This window comes from Somniosus microcephalus, chromosome 17 (genome assembly GCF_052327205.1).
Source record: "Somniosus microcephalus isolate GS21.2 chromosome 17, FLI_Smic_1.0, whole genome shotgun sequence".
Lineage (NCBI taxonomy): Eukaryota > Metazoa > Chordata > Chondrichthyes > Squaliformes > Somniosidae > Somniosus > Somniosus microcephalus.
In genome coordinates, this window is record NC_141003.1 from 58645232 (window position 1) to 58665218 (window position 19987).

At 46.5% G+C, this 19987-nt stretch overlaps 1 protein-coding gene across 2 annotated transcripts in view; it reads right to left on the reverse strand.

The window, feature by feature from the left end:
* reln (reelin) overlaps positions 1–19987 on the reverse strand; it is a 391712-nt gene that overhangs the window by 54765 nt on the left and 316960 nt on the right. For both annotated transcript variants that reach the window (XM_086010451.1, XM_086010450.1), the window contains 5 exons: positions 19834–19981; positions 15902–16160; positions 14956–15205; positions 11469–11637; positions 3672–3812 (listed from right to left, as the gene is read on the reverse strand). In XM_086010451.1, the coding sequence (XP_085866577.1) occupies positions 3672–3812; positions 11469–11637; positions 14956–15205; positions 15902–16160; positions 19834–19981 (967 nt within the window). The remainder of the gene's footprint in view (positions 1–3671; positions 3813–11468; positions 11638–14955; positions 15206–15901; positions 16161–19833; positions 19982–19987) is intronic.

Genomic DNA, 19987 nt, shown 5'->3' on the forward strand with positions numbered 1-19987 from the left:
AGGACTCGGAACACTAAAAGGCATGACAGCGACGATTTAAATTGAAGAAAACACAAGCCCAAAATTTTTTAAGGCCAGACCTTATGCGATCCGCCCAGCCGTCGAGGCAGAGCTGGAGAGTCTGGAACGTTCAGGTGTACTGTCCAAGGTAGACTGGAGTGAGTGGGCTACACCCATTGTAACGTGAGGAAAACCAGCAACCGTGGACAAATTTGGTTAAATCTCTCAAAATCAGCCAACTGGATCGCTATTCCCTCCAAACCTGCTGCTAAGAAGTTAATTTCCCCTCTTTCATTTTCCATTTAAGCAATAGTTCCTTCCTAGATTTTTTGTTCCCATGTGAAGCACTTTGCACTTCTCTACATTAAATTTCATCTGCTACCTGTCTGCCCAATTTCCAAGTATATTCAAAGGATCCTGTAGCTTATCCTGCTCAGCTTTGGAGTCTACCACCTTCATTAGCTTTGTATCATCTGTAAATTTAGCCACAGAGCTTGTGACTCATACTATCATAGAAATTTACAGCACAAAGGAGACCATTCAGCCCATCTTGTCTGTGCCGGCCAAAAAAGAGCTATCCAGCCTAATCCCGCATTCCCACATTCTCCCCGTGTTTGCGTGGGTTTCCTCCGGGTGCTCCGGTTTCCTCCCACAGTCCAAAGATGTGCGGGTTAGGTTGATTGGCTATGATAAAAATTGACCCTTAGTGTTAGGGGGATTAAATTCGTGGGGTTACGGGGATCAGGTGGGATATGTGTCGGTGCAGGCTCGATGGGCCGAAATGGCCTCTATCTGCACTGTGGGGTTTCTGTGATTTCTGTGTGATTTCTGTGATTCCAGCTCTTGGACCGTAGCAGTGAGTTCCAGACCTCCACCACCCGCTGGGTGAAAAAAGTTCTTCTCAACTCCCCTCTAATCCTTCTACCAATTGCTTTAAATCTATGCCCTGTAGTGGTTCGTGTAAATCGCCACTATATAAAAGAGTTTAGTTTCGACGAACTATAAATAAGTTGTTTATTTACCAGAACAGGATAATACAGCAGGTAAGGTAGCAGGTAAGATGGCTGACTGCAAGAGCACCATATTGTAGATCACAGGATAATTACAGCAAGTAAGGTAGCAGGTAAGGTGGCTGACTGCAGGAACACCATGTTGTAGGTCTTACGGTAGGTAAGATAGCAGGTAAGATGGCTGACTGCAGGAGCACCATGTTGTAGACCTTGTCCCAGCGGGGACTCCACAAGGACTGAGTTCCCAGTCCCGTGGGGAGCGTGTGAGGAGCCTCATGACCTCCTCACACTCGGCTCTATATTCCTGACGTCACGTGACCGCGTCATGACGTCAGCACGTTCACGTGCGCTTAGGCGGTCACGTGACCTGTGCTGTTGCATCGTACATCTCCCCAGTACGAAAGCTGGCTTTGAGGCCACTGGAGTGGAGGATCACTTCACTCCCGTCTGCTGGCTGATGCGGCCAAAGTCGCGGTTGCTGGCCGTTGCGGCCGAAGTCACGGTAGGCCGGGCTGTGCCGGTGGCCGTCTTGGAAACCCGAATCGGGCCGGCGGCCAGTGCGCATGCGTCAAGTGATGCGTGACATCAGCGCGTTAGGTCGGCGGCCGACGCGCATGCGTCACGTGACGCGTGACGTCAGCGCGTTAGGTCGCCTCTTAAAGGGACAACGGCCCAACAGGTAAATTAAAGGGGCAACGGCCCAACTGGTAAGTTACACAAATAAGTTAGTTAAGTACATACAGTTAGGTAAGTTATACATACATAAATAAGTTAAAGGGAATTATGTAACTCAATGTAAAGGACAACCGTTGGGACCGCCACAGCCCCCTGGTTATTGACCCTTCTGCTAAGGGAAATAGATCCTTCCTATCCACTCTATCTAGGCTCCTCATAATTTTATACAACTCAATCAAGTCTCCCCTCAGCCTCCTCTGTTCCAAAGAAAACAACCCCAGCCTATCCAATCTTTCCTCATAGCTAAAATTCTCCAGTCCTGGCAACATCCCCGTAAATCTCCTCTGTACCCTCTCTAGTGCAATCACATCCTTCCAGTAATGTGGTGACCAGAACTGTGTGCAGTACTCTAGCTGTGGCCTAACTAGAGTTTTATACAGTTCAAGCATAACATCCCTGCTCTTATATTCTATGCCTTGGCTAATAAAGGAAAGTATCCCATATGCCTTCTTAACCACCTTAGCTACCTGGCCTGCTACTTTCAGGGATCTATGGACATGCACGCCAATGTCCCTCTGTTCCTCTACACGTCTCAGTATCCTACCATTTATTGTGTATTCCCTTGCCTTGTTAGCCCTCCCCAAATGCATTACCTCACACTTCTCCGGATTGAATTCCATTTGCCACTTTTCTGCCCACCTGACCAGTCCATTGATATCTTCCTGCAGTCTGCAGCTTTCTTCCTCACTATCAGTCACATAGCCAATTTTTGTGTTATCTACAAATATTTTAATCATGCCCCCTACATTGAAGTCTAAATCATTGATATATACCACAAAAAGCAAGGGACCTAGTACTGAGCCCTGCAGAACCCCACTGGAAACAGTCTTCCAGTCACAAAAACACCCATCGACCCTTACCCTTTGCTTCCTGCCACTGAGCCAATTTTGGATCCAACTTGCCACTTTTCTTTGGATCCCATGGGCTTTTACTTTTCTGACCAGTCTGCCATGTGGGACCTTATCAAAAGCCTTGCTAAAATCCATGTAGACTACATCAAATGCGCTACCCTCATCGACCCTCCTTGTTAACTCCTCAAAAAATTCAATCAAGTTAGTCAGACATGACCTTCCCGTAACAAATCCATGCCAACTGTCCTTGATTAAGCCGTGCCTTCCTAAATGACAATTAAGACTCCTATCTCCAGATCATTCATAAAGATATTAAACTAAAGAGGTCCAAAAATAGACCGCTGTGGAACCCCATGGGTAATGTCCTCCCAGGCTGATGACAGTTCCTGTACCACTACCCTCTGGGCTCTATTGGTCAACTAATTACCTATCTATTGTAAAATATTTCCACTGATTCTCACTTTCTTTATTTTCAGTACTAGTCTTTCCAGAGGAACCGTATCAAATCCAAGTACACCACATCCACTGCCTCACCCCATCAAGCTCCTTTCTTACACCACCAAAGAAAACCAAGAAGTTAGATTTGATAAGACCTCCCCCCTTCATGAACCCACATTGGCTATCTTTTATGATCTTATCTTTAATAAGGGTTTCCAAAACATTACCCATAATGGACGTCACACTCGGTTTCCTGGGCCACTCCCATGGATCTTCGAATGCACCTTATCCGGTCCCTGAGATTTAGTTACCTTGCACAGCTGTCTGGCAACCATGCTTCCAGACTACTAAAACCAGCTGGCAGGACTTGTCGAGGGCAATTCTGATTCAATCACAACTCACCTCAGATGATCATCTCATCTTGCCGCAGTTATATGATATCAGCTGTTTCCTACACTTAACCTTATTGGGTTTTTCCAGCTAATGGCCTTAGTGAATACAACAAAGTGATGCTGCTAATTACATGAGACACAAGTATCAGGAGCCAGTGGTGTTAGTGCAACACTAGAGCAATACTAAAGTAGCTCCAGAGTAATGTTTCAGCACAGTTAGAAAGACACCAATATCCTTTACTTACATGCAGGAACCACGTGAGCACCTTCCATGGCCAGTGCACATGTCCACACAGCTATCCCCGATGTAAAGATTGTCTATGGCCCACGTCTGCTGCTTCTCAAAGGGTGCTGACTGATACCATCGGAAACGGGTAGCATGGGACCTTTGGGATATGAATTGATGACAAGAGTCAAACACAAGTAACATCGTAGGTTCATTAACTACTTAATAAAACTTCTCAATTGATGCTGCTACTAATACTGAATAATGGATACGACTTCAACTGTACTGAGGGACTGAAGACAGGCAGGTTGATCTGCATGACAAACCCGCAAGCCAAGTCATTTACTAGGCCTGCTAGCCTCAGTTTCCTAGCATAGTCAAGTAGAGAAGTGGTCTATTATTAATATTCATTTACATTTTCTGCTGCTGTTTTGAGTCACTAACTTGTCCTTCTGTACTTTGCAGCTGTCAAAGTTCCCTGCACAGTAACAGAAACAGTAGCAGAGAACTCGCCACTGCCCTAGGAATGCTCACGGTGGGGATGGGTAGCGAGAGGGGCGAATGGTTGATGATTAGAGATAGTAGTGATGGAATCCTCAATCAGGTATGTCTCTCGTCTGTTGAGTCTCATTACCTACTTTTCAGATTTCAATGCATTTTCAAACACTTGTGAGCAAATATCTATTGAATGGAATGCTACATCCATGACGTAAACTGCTGTGAAATACTGACTGTAATGTATATACCTTTAAGGGGGGAACTATCTTTTACAGCTCATGTATACTGCAGTACCGGCAGTGACCACACCTGTATATAGCACTGAGTAGTAATCTGTACAGATCAGTTCCCGTGTGAGCCACGTTGAGTAAACACCTGCTGTACCGTTCTCCTGCAGTCTGTGTCTTATTATACACAGACACAACATTGGCGACAAGGCAAGTTCAAACCTACCTGCAACTCTGCATCACCTCCCGGGGATTCGTTCCTGGAGATCAGTGGATTGGAGGTCAGAGACTCGGGCGTCGACCACGGGCAACCGCCCAGTCATCCAGCAGAGACTCGAGAATTGTGGGGGAGGCTGTCGAGAGGCAGGCTTGGCTTTCCAGTCGAGGTGGTCCAGCGAAACGGGCTGGCAACAGGTAGTGCGCAGACCCTTCCCGGACAGCGGCGGGCTAGAGCCCGACCGAGCGGCACAGCAAAGGGCCGAGCAGCGTCGACGGGGGAGAGAGAGGGCAGAGCGCACAGGGCACAGCCGGTGTTCAGGGGCTGAGCAGCGTCGAAGAGAGGAAGAGAGAGATGCGCAGAAACCCGCGAGGCACCGCCATTGCCACGAGGACCGCCGAGAGCAGCGTTGGCAGCAGCACAGAAGAAGCGCGCAAAACCTACAGGGCGCCGCCATTGCCACGAGAACCGCCGGGAGTGGCGTTGGCAGCAGCGGGGGAGGAAGGAAAGCGCGGGAGACGCCATTTTAAGCCATTGGGAGACGCCATTTTAAACCACACCCAAAATGCCAAAGAGTGGCAGTATCACCGCGTTTGACAATGAAGTCGAAGATTGGACTACATATGTCGAACAAATAGAGGTATACTGCAAGGCAAATGAGGTGTCAGATGACAAGAAAGCGTCGGTATTGTTAAATTTAATGGGTGCAAAGACGTATGGTTTATTACGAAATCTAGTAACCCCAACGAAGCCAATGGAAAAGAGTTTTGAAGACATAGTAACGATACTACAGGAACATTTAAACTCCACACCGCTGCTGATAGCAGAAAGATTCAAGTTTCACAAACGGAACTAGCATAAGGATGAAAGCAATGCTGATTATTTAACAGAACTGCGCAAACTATCGAAACACTGCCAGTTTGGAGCGGGACTGGCAGATACCTTAAGGGACAAGTTTGTGTGTGGGCTTCAAAGTGAAGGAACCCAGAAGCGGCTTTTATCTGAAAAGGACCTTACGCTGGAAAAGGCTTTCAGCATTGCGGTATCATATGAAGCAGCAGCACGGGGCGCTGCAGAGATACAACAGAGACCGCAAGAATATGGCACAAACGAAATGTCATATGGAACAGAGAAGTGCTATCGCTGTGGCAGAACAACACACGACCAGAATGATTGCTGGTTCAAAGACAAAGTGTGCAGACAGTGTGGAAAAGTAGGACACATAGCACGAGTCTGCAGGTCGGGAAAGAAAACCAGCAATAAGAAACCTACCAAAGAAAAGTACAAGAAGGTACATAAGATGACGGAGAATAGTTCAGACGAACAAAAGAGTGATAACGACTCCAAAAGCAGGGAACTGAGTTGTCTGAAACTACATAATGTGATCATAACGGAGGATCACCGAACCATTTGGGTCACTCTCAAGATAGCAGTAGTCCAGGTAAAGATGGAATTGGACACAGGATCAGCCCTAACAGTCATAAACCGACGGGACTACGAGCGGCTATTCTCACACATACCCTTGAGAGACACAAAAATTATTTTGAAGACGTACACGGGGCAAAAAGTCTACCCCAAAGGAAAAATAAGGGTGACCGTTATATATAACGGTAAGGAAACACCAAAACTAGACCTGTATGTATTGCAAGATGGAGGACCACCATTACTGGGACGTGAATGGATCCGGAAAATACAACTGGATTGGCATTCCATACAGGCACTGACTGGCTGACAAAAAGGATGACGACGTCACACCTGGGCGACTGTCAAAGATCCTAACTGACGCGAAAGAAGTGTTCCAGCAAGGACTTGGAACACTAAAAGGCATGACAGCGACGATTAAAATTGAAGAAAACGCAAGCCCAAAATTTTTTAAGGCCAGACCGGTACCTTATGCGATCCGCCCAGCCGTCGAAGCAGAGCTGGAGAGTCTGGAACGTTCAGGTGTACTGTCCAAGGTAGACTGGAGCGAGTGGGCTACACCCATCGTCCCTGTGATGAAAAAGTCGTTGAGGAGCACGCCTGGGGAACCAAGGAAGGTTCGCATCTGTGGGGACTTTAAGGTAACAGTGAACCCGGTCCTTCACACCGTACAATATCCACTTCCGCGGATTGAAGATATTTTCGCCTCGCTATCTGGAGGGAAACGCTTCACTAAGATTGATTTGGCCCAGGCGTATCTGCAAATGGAGGTAGAAGAAGCATCAAAAAAATACCTCACAATCAACACCCATAAAGGTCTCCACCAATACAACCGGCTGGTATTCGGGGTAGCATCTGCTCCGGCTATTTGGCAGAGGGCAATGGAACAAGTCCAGCAAGGGATCCCAGGGACCCAGTGTTATTTGGACGACATCCTGGTCACGGGCGAAAATGACAGTGATCACCTTGCCAACCTGGAGCAAGTGCTCACTAGATTGCAGGAATATGGGCTCCGAGCTAACCGCCCCAAATGCGAGTTTTTTAGAAAACAGATCTCGTATTGTGGCCACGTTATCGATAAAGAGGGGTTACATAAGTCCCCAGAGAAGATTGAGGCAGTAGTCAAGGCTCCAGCACCGGAAAATGTGTCACAACTGAGGTCGTTCCTCGGGCTGGTAAACTACTACCATAAGTTCTTGCCAAATTTGTCTACAATACTACACTCACTGAACACCCTACTGCAAACTGAGGTGCCATGGAAGTGGAGTGATGAATGTAGACGAGCTTTCCAGAAGAGCAAAACACTAATCACATCGAAAGAGATATTGGCCCATTACAACCCGGCATTACCAATTCGGTTGGCATGTGATGCGTCACCCTACGGCATTGGAGCGGTGCTGTCGCACAAATTCTCGGACGGCTCAGAGAAGCCAATAGCCTTTGCATCACGATCACTAACCTCAGCCGAGCGTAACTACGCCCAGATTGACAGGGAGGCCCTCAGCCTAGTGTGGGGAGTGAAAAAGTTCAATCACTATCTGCACGGGCAGAAATTCACCTTGCTGACTGATCACCAGCCTCTTGTCTCCATTTTTAATCCGAAGAAGGGCGTTCCGGTGATGACTGCGCAACGACTACAAAGATGGTCACTTTTTCTAGGGGCGCACCACTATGAGATTGAATATAAGGGCACGAAACAGCATGGAAATGCTGATGGGCTATCACGCCTGCCACTGCCTACTGCGGAGGAAGCACCAGCAGTGGATCCTGTCGAAATATTCCATTCGACTATAGTTGAATACCTACCGGTAACTAACACTTGTATCGAAAAGGAAACCCGAAATGACCCGACACTGTCTCGGGTATATGATTTGACGGTGAAGGGATGGCCAGCACATGGCGACTCACTGTTGCCAGCATTCTCGACAAGGAGAGAACAGCGGTCAGTGTGCCGGGGGACCTTGATGTGTGGATCCCGAGTGGTAATTCCACCCAAGTTAAGGGATAGAGTGCTCAATGAGCTTCATGAGGGTCGTCTGGGAGGGGTAAAAATGAAAAGCCTAGCCAGGGCTTGCCAGAACAGATTTGCTCCGACAACGGACCACAGTTTGTGTCCGAAGAGTTCCGGAGGTTCTTGAAAAAGAATGGGGTCAGGCATTACACATCCGCCCCGTATCATCCAGCCACAAATGGATTGGCTGAGAGGTTCGTACAAACCTTTAAGAAGGCAATAAAGGCTATGTACAATGACAACATTCCGCTGCAGCACAAGGTGGACAATTTCCTGTTCACCTACCGGAATGCGACACATGCAGTCACCAACCAGGCCCCAGCCATGATGTTCTTTAACCGAAGGTTAAGATCTCGCCTGGATTTGCTCAGACCAAACGTATGAAGAGATGTTGAGAGTAAGCAATTCCAGCACATCCATGAGAAGCCAACAAGGAGCTTCAATGTAGGGCAACCAGTCTTGGCCCGCGACTACTGAACAGAAAAATGGCAGCCAGGAACGATATGCACACGGCAGGGCCCACTAATGTAAACAGTGGACGTTGGGGAGAGCATCGTGAGACGCCATGCTGACCAGATCCTAGAGTCACAGGAACAAGTCAACCCCATGCCTCGCCCATACGTACCTGGTGATGAACCCGATGTACAGGTCGCATCTACCCCAGAAACAGTAGCATCGGAAGCTGATGAACCAACCGACAACAGGGGGCCAGAATCGCCTCCGCACCAAGAGCAAGACACTCGGGAAAGGCGCTATCCAGAAAGGATCAGGAAGCCTCCCCAAAGACTGAATATATAAATAGACTATTTTCAGCTAATGTTGCATGTTAAAAGTGTTAATTGTAATTAGTTTGATATTTAATTGTTAAATGAGTGTTATGGTACTGTTAATCTAAAAGGGGAGGAATTGTAATGTATATACCTTTAAGGGGGGAACTATCTTTTACAGCTCATGTATACTGCAGTACCGGCAGTGACCACACCTGTATATAGCACTGAGTAGTAATCTGTACAGATCAGTTCCCGTGTGAGCCACGTTGAGTAAACACTTGTTGTACCGTTCTCCTGCAGTCTGTGTCTTATTATACACAGACACAACACTGACTCTATCAAGAAACATGGTAAAAATATCAGGAACTAGGCGGATTGAACAGTTTGCTGAATTTTGTAAAAATAGGTCATTCCAATTAAACCAAATCTGAATCAGGTATTGCACTGAACTGAATGGCTTAGAAAAAGCAACTTAAGCTGTATTGAGGTAAATGATATCAAACTAGGGTGACCATATGTGCCCATTTTCCGGGGTCAGTCCCCGGATGAGATACTGTATCCCCGGGTAAACTACATCCCAGAAGAGTCCCTGGATCACGAAGCTCATCCCTGAATAGACTAGAGCCATATTCATTGGAATATATGTATATCATACCGTTAGACATAACCACAGTTTCAGGCCAATGGACCGAACAGTGTTATTGTATTATTTATAAACGGTGTCTGAATGCGCGTCAATAGTGTGACATCACTCCGCGGTAATTATATGCACATTTGTTTTGCATTTGTACTGTATATGTGCAACTGTTTAAAATGGAGGCTGCCAAAAAATGTCTGCCTCGGTAAACTGCGCAACATGCATTTTCTGAAATAACAACAGAAAATGCTGGAAGCACTCAGCAGGCCAGGCAGCATCCGTGGAGAGAGAAACAGAGTTAATGTTTCGGGTCTGTGGCCCTTCATCAGAACTGGAAAAGGTTAGAGATGTAACAGATATTAAGCAGGTGCAGAGGCAGGGAAAGGAGGAGGGGAGGGGAGGAAGGAACTGAAGGAACATTCTGTGCTCGGGTAGGAGGCAGGAGAGGTTAAATGTTACAAATGGGGATGGCAGAATCATAAACAGCCTGAAAAATACGTGCATTTTCTGTCCTGGGTACTTTGCTGTGCTCCCAACGTGTGCGTCACCGGACTCAGTTTAGAAACTGTGGTCACCCTATATCAAACCCTGTGAACATGTGTAAGATGCATGTGCACCGGATACAACATCACATATATATATATTTATTTTGTACAACAGGTTCCGATTTTAACTGCTGGCGGGAGCAGACAGCAATCTTGCACGGGAGTGTGAGCTCCGCGGAGGCCCAGCAGGGGAGGGGAGATCCCTGGTGCAGCAGAGGCCAGGACTTTCTCTCTGGGGCAGGAGTGCTCCTCCGGGCCCCACTAGGGAAAGATTTTCTTAACTTACCAAGGCAGGCCGCGCTGGCTTCCCAACAGGTTCACCTGGGGGCGTGACTGTGGCAGACATCCCTGCTCAGGAGCCAGCTAACATTCCATTGGGGCCCCGTGTACATCATGGGATCCCGATTTACATTTATTAATCAGGTTCTCGCTGGAGTCCGGCAGAAACCCTCATCGGCCACTAAAACCAGTGGCATTAAAAGCGCAGAACAGCGGAAGCGGAGTGAGAAATGGAGCTGCTCCATTTTAACTGCTACCCCGCTCTGTTCCTGTCGATTGGGGAAGAGTGATATTCATCTGTAATGGGTCTAGATTGGGTCTAGAGATCAGAAGAGCAGATGCTTGGCAAAATTGAACTGAAAAGAGGATATAACACTTAGTACACACATGTTTTAATTACAATATTTTGTTTAGGGCTTAAAACTTTGCTTGAAAATGGAAAAAATGAAAGCCGACTGTTTAGAGACTGGATGGAAAATCACTGTTAAGTCTGGAAAACGGGAAAGTCAGTGCTGAGCAGCACTCACGTCAGTCTCTAGATGGCACTGTTTTCCGTGTCTTTTCAGATGCTTCACACAAGACTTTAGAGAGATCCACAACCGATATAAAGAAATATGGGGAGGGAGGGTCGAGAGGTTAAGGCACGGCACAACTTGCGGTCATACAAACACCAGCATCTCTCTGATATGTTGCCCAAATGGGATTTCTTCATATGCGAGTCTAGACAGTGATTGTGGGCAGACTATCTGATCTGTGGATCATCACAACCAAGTCTGATTGTGTCCTGATGTACGGAACACAGCTCATTTACAGAAATGATGTAAATGGCTGTTTTCATTGATTCTCTGGGGAATCTCTCAATTTCCCACTGAAGCTACAGTGGGAGACCGGGATAAGCCCCTGTGGGATTTAAGATCAGAGGTCACTGGATGGTCTGGACTGGGGACCTTGGCTGGTTTTTTTCTCCTCTTTGCTGAAATATGTGGAACTGTTCATTTTTTTTTAAACAATGGTGGCATTTTGATAGTTTTTTAAAAAATCGAAACACGTTTGGACTCCAGGACATAATCATTCATCCTTTGATTCAACCTCGCCCGCCCACAGTGCTATCCCCTCTCCCGAAAAACAATGAATTTGAAATATTCTTTTCTATTTTTATCCAGAACCGTTTGGAAGTTTTGCAAACTGAAAGCAACGGTGTACAAGTTACCTGGTGTAAGATGGCAGTGGCAGCGTGAGTCTGGTCCACTTGTTGAAAGTGTCCGACACCAGGATCCTCTGTAGATGGTACTTGCTGCATTCCACATTGGTCGGCAGACAGTCCGTCAGCACCGGCTGCCAGGTCAGTCCGAGGTCCACTGAGTACTGGAGCTCCACAGCTGAATGAATGGAAGAGACCCAAGTATTCATATCCAACACCTTACCACAGAACCTTCTGTCCTGTGTAAACCCTCTGACTGGGCTTAGGTCAGGGTGTAGCTCGCTATTTCAAGTTTGTACATACACGCGCTGATCCTTTTGAGCTTCTACCTGGCCATTGTCCTCCTCCACCCGCAACTCCCCAAGCCTCGTGTCCCCTTGGACTTGAAGATAGACACCAGTCTTGTAGACATCACCATAGTATTGCTTACCCTATCTACTGAAAGAATGCATTAACAAAAATGGCGTCCACCTGACTGATCTCTCCATCACAGCTGGAATTAAATCACGAAACTGGTATCCAGCTCTTTACGTTGCATCTACCTTCCTACGCCCATGTTACGATCAGCAGAATGTGACCTGTGGGTGGGAGTGTGAAATTAGCTGTGGAACTTCTGTCGATTAGTTTTGTGTTGCCAAAAGATTTGCTAATGAGTCTACACTATAATTAGAATTTAAAGATTAGCAAAGGGTTTCCAGGATCTGATGGCACTGTTTGAAGTGAAGCTACCACTTTTTGTTGACAGATTTGATGACTTGTTTTCTAGTTGGGGCTGATATTGGAGTCCCAGCACAGTGGGGCCGGGAGTCCCGGGACCTCAGTGAATCGCATGCCGGTCATGCCCGATAATGTAAAGAAAAGAGCACCCAGCCTGGTAAAGCAACATTTTTACTGCTGGACTCCTTTGAAATGCACTTTTCAAACAGGCGCTGACGTTGCTCAGACATTCTATCTGCTTTATGGGGAGGACCTTTAATTTGAATGAAATTCAGGACCAGAATGAGTCTAATGCATTGTAGATACACAGGCGCTGAGCACCATAGGCACACCAGGGGTGGGGGTGGGGGGGGGGCATATTATAGCAGACTATGTACACAGGGTCCTGAGCAGGCCTCAGGCTTTTTTTTATTCGTTCCCGGGATGTGGGCGTCGCTGGCAAGGCCAGCATTTATTGCCCATCCCTAATTGCCCTTGAGAAGGTGGTGGTGAGCCACCTTCTTGAACCGCTGCAGTCCATGAGGTGAAGGTACTCACACAGTGCTGTTAGGGAGGGAGTTCCAGGATTTTCAACCAGCGACAACGAAGGAACGGTGATATATTTCCAAGTCAGGATGGTGCGTGACTTGGAGGGGAACTTGGAGGTGGTGGTGTTCCCATGCGCCTGATGCCCTTGTCCTTCTAGGTGGTTGAGATCGCGGGTTTGGGAGGTGCTGTCGAACAAGCCTTGGTGAGTTGCTGCAGTGCATTTTGTAGATGGTACACACTACAGCCACGGTGCACCGGTGGTGGAGGGAGTGAATGTTTAAGGTGTTGGATGGGGTGCCAAGTAAGCGGGCTGCTTTGTCCTGGATGGTGCCGAGCATCTTGAGTGTTGGAACTACACTCATCCAGGCATTAATTGGACCAGGCAGCGGGCAGTTGAGGGGGTCGTTCGGCCCGACTGCCTGCCTCTCTTCCGCGGCCACGTTCGCACCCGGGTGGCCCTGGAGATGGAGCACGTGGTGTCTGCCGGCACGCTCGAGGCCTTCCGCAACCGGTGGGCGCCGCGGGGACTGGAGTGCATCATTACCCCCGGGAACCAAATTTTAATTTAATTTATTAAGTTTCCTTTAGTGTTTTAAGTTACAGTTTATTTGTTTTTGTGTGCAACAAAAGAGTACACTCATACAGGCAAGTGGAGAGTATTCCATCACACTCCTGACTTGTGCCTTGTAGATGGTGGAAAGGCTTTGGTGAGTCACTCGCCGCAGAATACCTAGCCTCTGACCTGCTCTTGCAGCCACAGTAATGCAGGACCTCATAATGCAGGAACAGGCCACTGCTGCATATCAACACTACTGGTATCGGGCATTGCATTATCAACCCTATTGAGTATGCTACAAAATCTTATTGAATAAGCAGCGATTAAAGTCTCACTTAGTGGAGATTTGGGAACAGCGGGATACTCTGGAGTTTTACTTGATTACCTTTGGAGATCAGGGAATCGTTCTACGGAACTTTTCCCGAGAAGATTAAAGGGCTGATTCTACACCCCAGCAGGGAGTGGCACTCGCAGGGGATGCACTGTGTGAATTTGTAGGAGTACAACTCATGATTTTCTGCCCACTGAAGTCAATGAATGGAAAACCACTGGCTGCAAATCGTTCCCTCTAAGTACAGCTCCCTGCTAGGGGAGTATCGAATCAGGTCTTACATTATGGGATAGATTTTACAATAGCATAGATTGTACACGGCCTGCCGACAGAGTGGTCTCAGGAAGCTGGGTTTCACTACTGATTAACCTAATAAACTAGCTGATAAAATAATCAATGGCTAATTATATAGTAACTCCATAAGAAGGGGAACAGTGAAACCTGTCCATAGCAACCGTCATAGAGACAAATCTAACATATGCGTCAATGTGTTAATGAATTTGTTTTAACCCACGCACAAAGCAAATATTGAGCAGGGTCTATTAATACAGGTTAAAGTTTGATTTACTCTTCTAGGGCTGACATTTGTCTCACCGACCTGCTGATCCTTAAGATATCACGGTTGAATGTATATTGCATGTACGTCATAGGAATAATTCTACGATCCCATGCTCACAAAACGAGCCATACTCAGAGCATAGGATGTAGATAGGGCTACACTTTTATAGCCTTGATTCGGCGACCCGTGACCCGTTTGTGAGTGTGCAACCCTAATGGGTGGACGGGATTGTGAAATTACCCCTTATATTTAAACTGTTATGACTGTATTGTAGATACTGAGGCGCTGAAATTCCTGGACCGCAGAAGGGTGCAAAGGAAGATTTCTGCTTAGGGACACAGGAATTTGGGGCAGACCCTGATGACACCAGGATCACAACCGGTTTTCACTGGTTCTTTAAATTCTGGTGGCAGAGAGTTGTGGATCCTCCGCCCACTCTCCCCATCCCCCTGACATCAAGAAGCATGTCTGCAGGAGTTCCTGGGCTACCCTGGGAAATTATGGCCATTCTGCGCTTATAAGGTCTCAAAGGAACTCGCGCCACCCAAGGCAGCGTCCAATCCTTTTCTAGGGAAAGTTAACCAATCCTGTTCAGGACAGGCAGCTTCGAAGTGTCCTTGCTGGCATGATGTGCCTGCTCCAGCTATTCAAATGATCCCGTTCCTGAAATGTGAGATGGAGTTGGCGTCTTCAGGCATGGGTGGATGGGGGTGCCCACTCCACCCCAATAACGCCAGCTGAGCAGAACCCTGAGAATTTCAGGGCTTGATTCTTTTGAAAGATTGCTCATCAAAGAGACATTTACCGTAACAAGAGTCTGTGACAGAGCAGGAGGCAGCAAAATCAAACTGCAAGAAAGAATCCTCGTTCACCACCACGTCAGTAGAGATAACGTAACGGGTGTAAGCCTTCTCAATGAACACCAAAGCATCCCCATTCGAGCCGCAGACAGGCATCTTCGTGCCTCCCGGGTGCAGCAGCCACTTCCTGTTATCCAATGTGCTGAAGTTATCTTCAATCACTGTGTTACCAGTAATGCTTCCCCCAATCACAATCTGTTTTATTCAGAGAGAGGGAATAGTAAGGGGGTAAAAAATTACACACAAAGGAGTCAGATCATAGAGACTAATACAATGAACCAAAAATATTCAGGTTAACTTCCTGGAGACTGGGCACTAGGGCTTTATTTCCAAACTACCAGCCAGTTTTGAATGGTGGTAATATGAGAATGGATAGATAGTTGGAGCGTTGCTCATTATCTTTGGGGATCAAGGAAAAATTATGCAGAACATTCCCTCAGAGGTTAATGGGAAGGGATATTGCCCCTGATATAGTAGATTGTTCAAGGATCAAATAGCATTTCCTCATTCCCAATCTGCCCACGTACTCTCCTTTGCTGATGACGTGAATCATGCTGTGGTACAGTCCACAGGTGCTGATGGCCCCGTGGGGCTTTGCCCAAATGACCATTCTTCATCAGTGGGTCTAAACAGTGAGCATCTACAAGCAGCCGAGTGTGGGACCTGGTCTTGTCCTCATCCCCCTATTGACATGAGCCCTTTCCATCAGCAGTCACTAAATAGCCATCAAGAGCAGGAATTCTGGCCGATATTTATCCTCCTTAACCGTACGGACACCGAGCTACTTCCTAATTCCTCACAATGTTTAGCCCTGGCTAAAGGCTAAAACCCTTGGCCACAGCTGTTTATCACTACTCTCTACTGCACTGACTTTAATATGAAAGCTCTCACCTCGTCGATGGCCCAGGGGCTGTAAAAATGCCCATTTTCAGACGGCTGCCACCAACGCAGACGGGTGGAAGCGGACCGAGCCTTCAGTGGGATCTCGAGTGCAACGTAGCGGCCCACGTTACTCGAGTTGCTGAAGAGGAATTCCTGGAGAATGCCCCAGCTAAGGCCTCCATTCAGGGAGTACTGTAAAAGCATAGGCTGGCTCCGGGGGTCCGGGGATGCTTTCCCACAACCCAGTCTTAGGAAGAACTGGACAAATCTAAATGCAGAAATAATAGAAAACAAAAGACAAAATTAATTTTTAAAAAATCAGCTGACATTTCACAGAATCATAGAATAGTACAGCACAGAAGGTGGCCATTCGGCCCATCGACTCTGTTCCCCCTCAGGTGCGCGGCCACGCATCAATCGCAAGGTCCCGCGCAGGCTGCTCACCAGCTGCTGCCGCTGGAACAGATACCACACATGCGCAGCAAATTTAAAGGGGCCCGCGCAGGAGAAAATAAATTAGAGGGAACATTGGTCTGCACCCACTCTTTTGCAGAGCAGTCCAGTCAGTCCCACTCCCCCGCTCTTTCTCCACATCCGTGCAATTTTTTCTCCTTCAAGTATTTATCCAATTCCCTTTTGAAAGCTACTATTCATTCTGTTTCCACCACCCTGTCAGGCAGTGCATTCCAAATTCTAACCACTCGTTGCGTAAAAAGGTTTTTCCTCATGTCATCTTCATTAGACCACTGTTAAAATCTCCTTCCTTCAGGATCTCTGCAGACTGCCATGTAAAGAAATGGTTCATGTAGCGACCACTCCAGATATATGTTTAGAACACCAACTTGTCCACTTAGCATAGTGAGCCTGGTCATTTATTGCTGTTTCCAGCCCATAAAAATACCCAAATGCAGGTAAGCATTAGCAAAGACACTGGAACTGTAGGCTGCAATTTAAAACCAGGGCTTTTCTGCGGAGTGGGGGAAAGTGGTTTCCAACATGTTGGACATTGTGAACAGGGTGTGGTTTTGTATGGCAACTCACATCAGTAGTTGGGAAAATGCTGGAATCTGTTATAAAGGATGCAATAACTGGGCACTTAGAAACTAATAGTAAGATTGGGCAGAGTCAACATAGATTTATGAAAGGGAAATCCTGTTTAACAAACCTATTGGAGTTCTTTGACGATGTAACTAGTGGAGTAGACAAAGGGGAACTGGTAGATGTGGTGTATTTGGATTTTCAGAAGGCCTTCGATAAGGTCCCACACAAGAGGTTGGTGAACAAAATTAGGGCACATGGAATTGGGGGTAATATACTAGCATGGATTGAGAATTGGTTAACAGACAGAAAACAAAGAGTAGGGTTAAACGGGTCTTTTTCAGGATGGCAGGCTGTGACTAGTGGGGTACTGCAAGGATCGGTGCTTGAGCCCCAGCTATTCACAATCTATATCAATGATTTGGATGAGGGGACTAAATGTAACATTTCCAAATTTGCTGATGATACAAAGCTAGGTGGCAGTGTCAGTTGTGAAGAGGATGTGAAGAGGCTTCAAGGGGATCTCGACAGGCTCAGTGAGTGGGCGGGAACATGGCAGATGGAATATAATGTGGATAAATGTGAAATTATCCACTTTGGTAGAAAAAACAGAAAGGCAGAGTATTTCCTAAATGGCGAAAGATTGGGGAATGCAGATGCTCAAAGGGACCTGGGTGTCCTTGTACATGAGTCACTGAAACTGAATATGCAGGTGCAGCAAGCCATTAGGAAAGCAAATGGTATGCTGGCCTTCATTACAAGAGGATTTGAGTACAGGAGTAAAGAAGTCTTACTCCAATTATATAGGGCCTTGGTGAGACCACACCTGGAGTACTGTGTACAATTTTGGTCTCCTTACCTAAGGAAGGATATACTTGCCATAGAGGGAGTGCAACGAAGGTTCACGAGATTGATTCCTGGGATGGCGGGACTGTCGTATGAGAAGAGATTGAGTAAGCTAGGCCTGTATTCTCGTGAATCCAGAAGAATGAGAGGGGATCTCATTGAAGCATACAAAATTATTACTGGGCTTGATAGGGTGGATGCTGGGAGAATGTTTCCCTTGGCTGGGGAGTCTAGAACCAGGGGCCTCAGCCTCAGGGTAAAGGGTAGGCCATTCAGGACTGAGATGAGAAGAAATTTCTTCACAGAGGGTGGTGAATCTTGGAATTCTCTACCCCAGAGGGCTGTGGAGGCTCAGTCATTGGGTATATTCAAAACAGAAGTTGATAGATTTCTGACTAGTAAGGGCATCAAGGGATATGGCGATAGGGCCGGTGAATGGAGTTGAGGCAGAAGATCAGCCATGATCTCATTGAATGGCGGAGCAGGCTCGAAGGGCCAAATGGCCTACTCCTGCTCCTATTTCTTATGTTCTTAACTATATATAACTTTAATATTACTAGCTAACACGTGACATTGCTCACTTGTACCGAGATTTTTGGCTGTTAAGATCACGGGTGTGTTGAACTTGGCCTGTCCCGTCAAGGCCTTTGCTCAGGCACTTCCTTGGGGAAGTGGTCTAAGTAGTGATAACCCAGGGTCAACTGAAAGCTAATAGATTGGCAACTGTTTATAAATAACTGACTCCTGTTCTTGGGACAAACTTGGTTTTCAAGGTCAGAAAACCAGCAGAAAATGGCTGTTTCTTTCTTTTCTTTTAATACTTCTGACAGTTTTAAATGTGGTGCCTGAACTGTGATGTCTGAAGTGTGATTGACATATAATAATGCAACACTTTTTATATATTACAGATGCTTTGAAAGAGATTCTACACGCTCAGTAGAGAAAATGGAGCTGCCACTTTAATATTGAGCGTTTGAAGATTCCGCTGTTTTATCCGAGAATTGTCTACGGCTGCTCCTGTGTACTTTGTGATATTGAAGTAAATTCCTTTAGTCACTGGCAGTTCTGACTTTACAAAAGCTCCTCCACTTTTGTAATGAGAACTCATTAAGAGCACGTCCATAATCCCACAGGTCCGAATTATAGTAGGACTGACGGTGCAATGCTGTGAAAAGCAGCGGGTGGTACATGTGTACTCAGCATCAGTCTCTAATATTTGTATGTACCAACCTACGGGTCTCAAATCTGCAGTCTCCACAGCACCTCAGGGAGGGGATATTGGGCTCTTAACTGACAAGAGATTAAAGAATGCTCTGACACACAGTGAGATGAAAATGCTCGTTTCTTAGGAATTATATGGAAAAAAAGATGCATGGGATTTCTCTTATCTTCTCAACATGACAACCCAACATGGTTACCTGCTCTCAGTGATTTGTGCGAAATAATTCATCACGGTACAGTTCCTGCATATATGAAATGAGTATCTTGAGAAGTGGTGGGAGAGGGATGTTTTTTTTTAACATTTGGTGATGAATTCCAAAGCTCATGGTGGAACGGAAAAAACCCCCCTATTATTTCTGCTCCTGATGTGATGAAAGAGGAGAACGACAAACATTTCAAAATCTGCGCTCGAGGTCGAGGGGGAAAGATAAAGGAAGGAAAGAGAAATGGAGACATTGATAAGTTAAGTTTAAGGATCATCGTCTGAAGGGGACCCGAAGCTAAAGCTGACTTGGGAAGTAATTATTCCACATTTAGAAAATAGGCTGTCACTTGGTGCAATGAATGCAGCTTCAATGGAAACATTAATGGACGCATTAGTACGAGGATACAGCAGTCCATATCAAGACAGGTGGGAGACACAAATTATTTAGTTTGACCTGTACAGAGACCTAAAGAATAGGGAGAGCCTGATTGCCTGAATGGACTTGCACCTTATTTCAATTGAAATTATTTTTGAATAGAGCACTTTACAGGAGGTCTCTTTACAAAAGGCTTAAAGTAACTGATGCACAAGTAAGGAAGAAAAGCCCAGTGACTGAATGTGTTCCAAATACCTTGCATGGGACAAATCCATATCTACAGTCATCAGCATGCGCAGCCCCTCTTCACTGAAGAAGAGGCTGTTTCCGCTGGACATTAAGCCGCATTTCCTGGATGGTTTTCCACCACTGACCACCAAAAATTTCTCTGGTTCTATTGGGCCTGAAA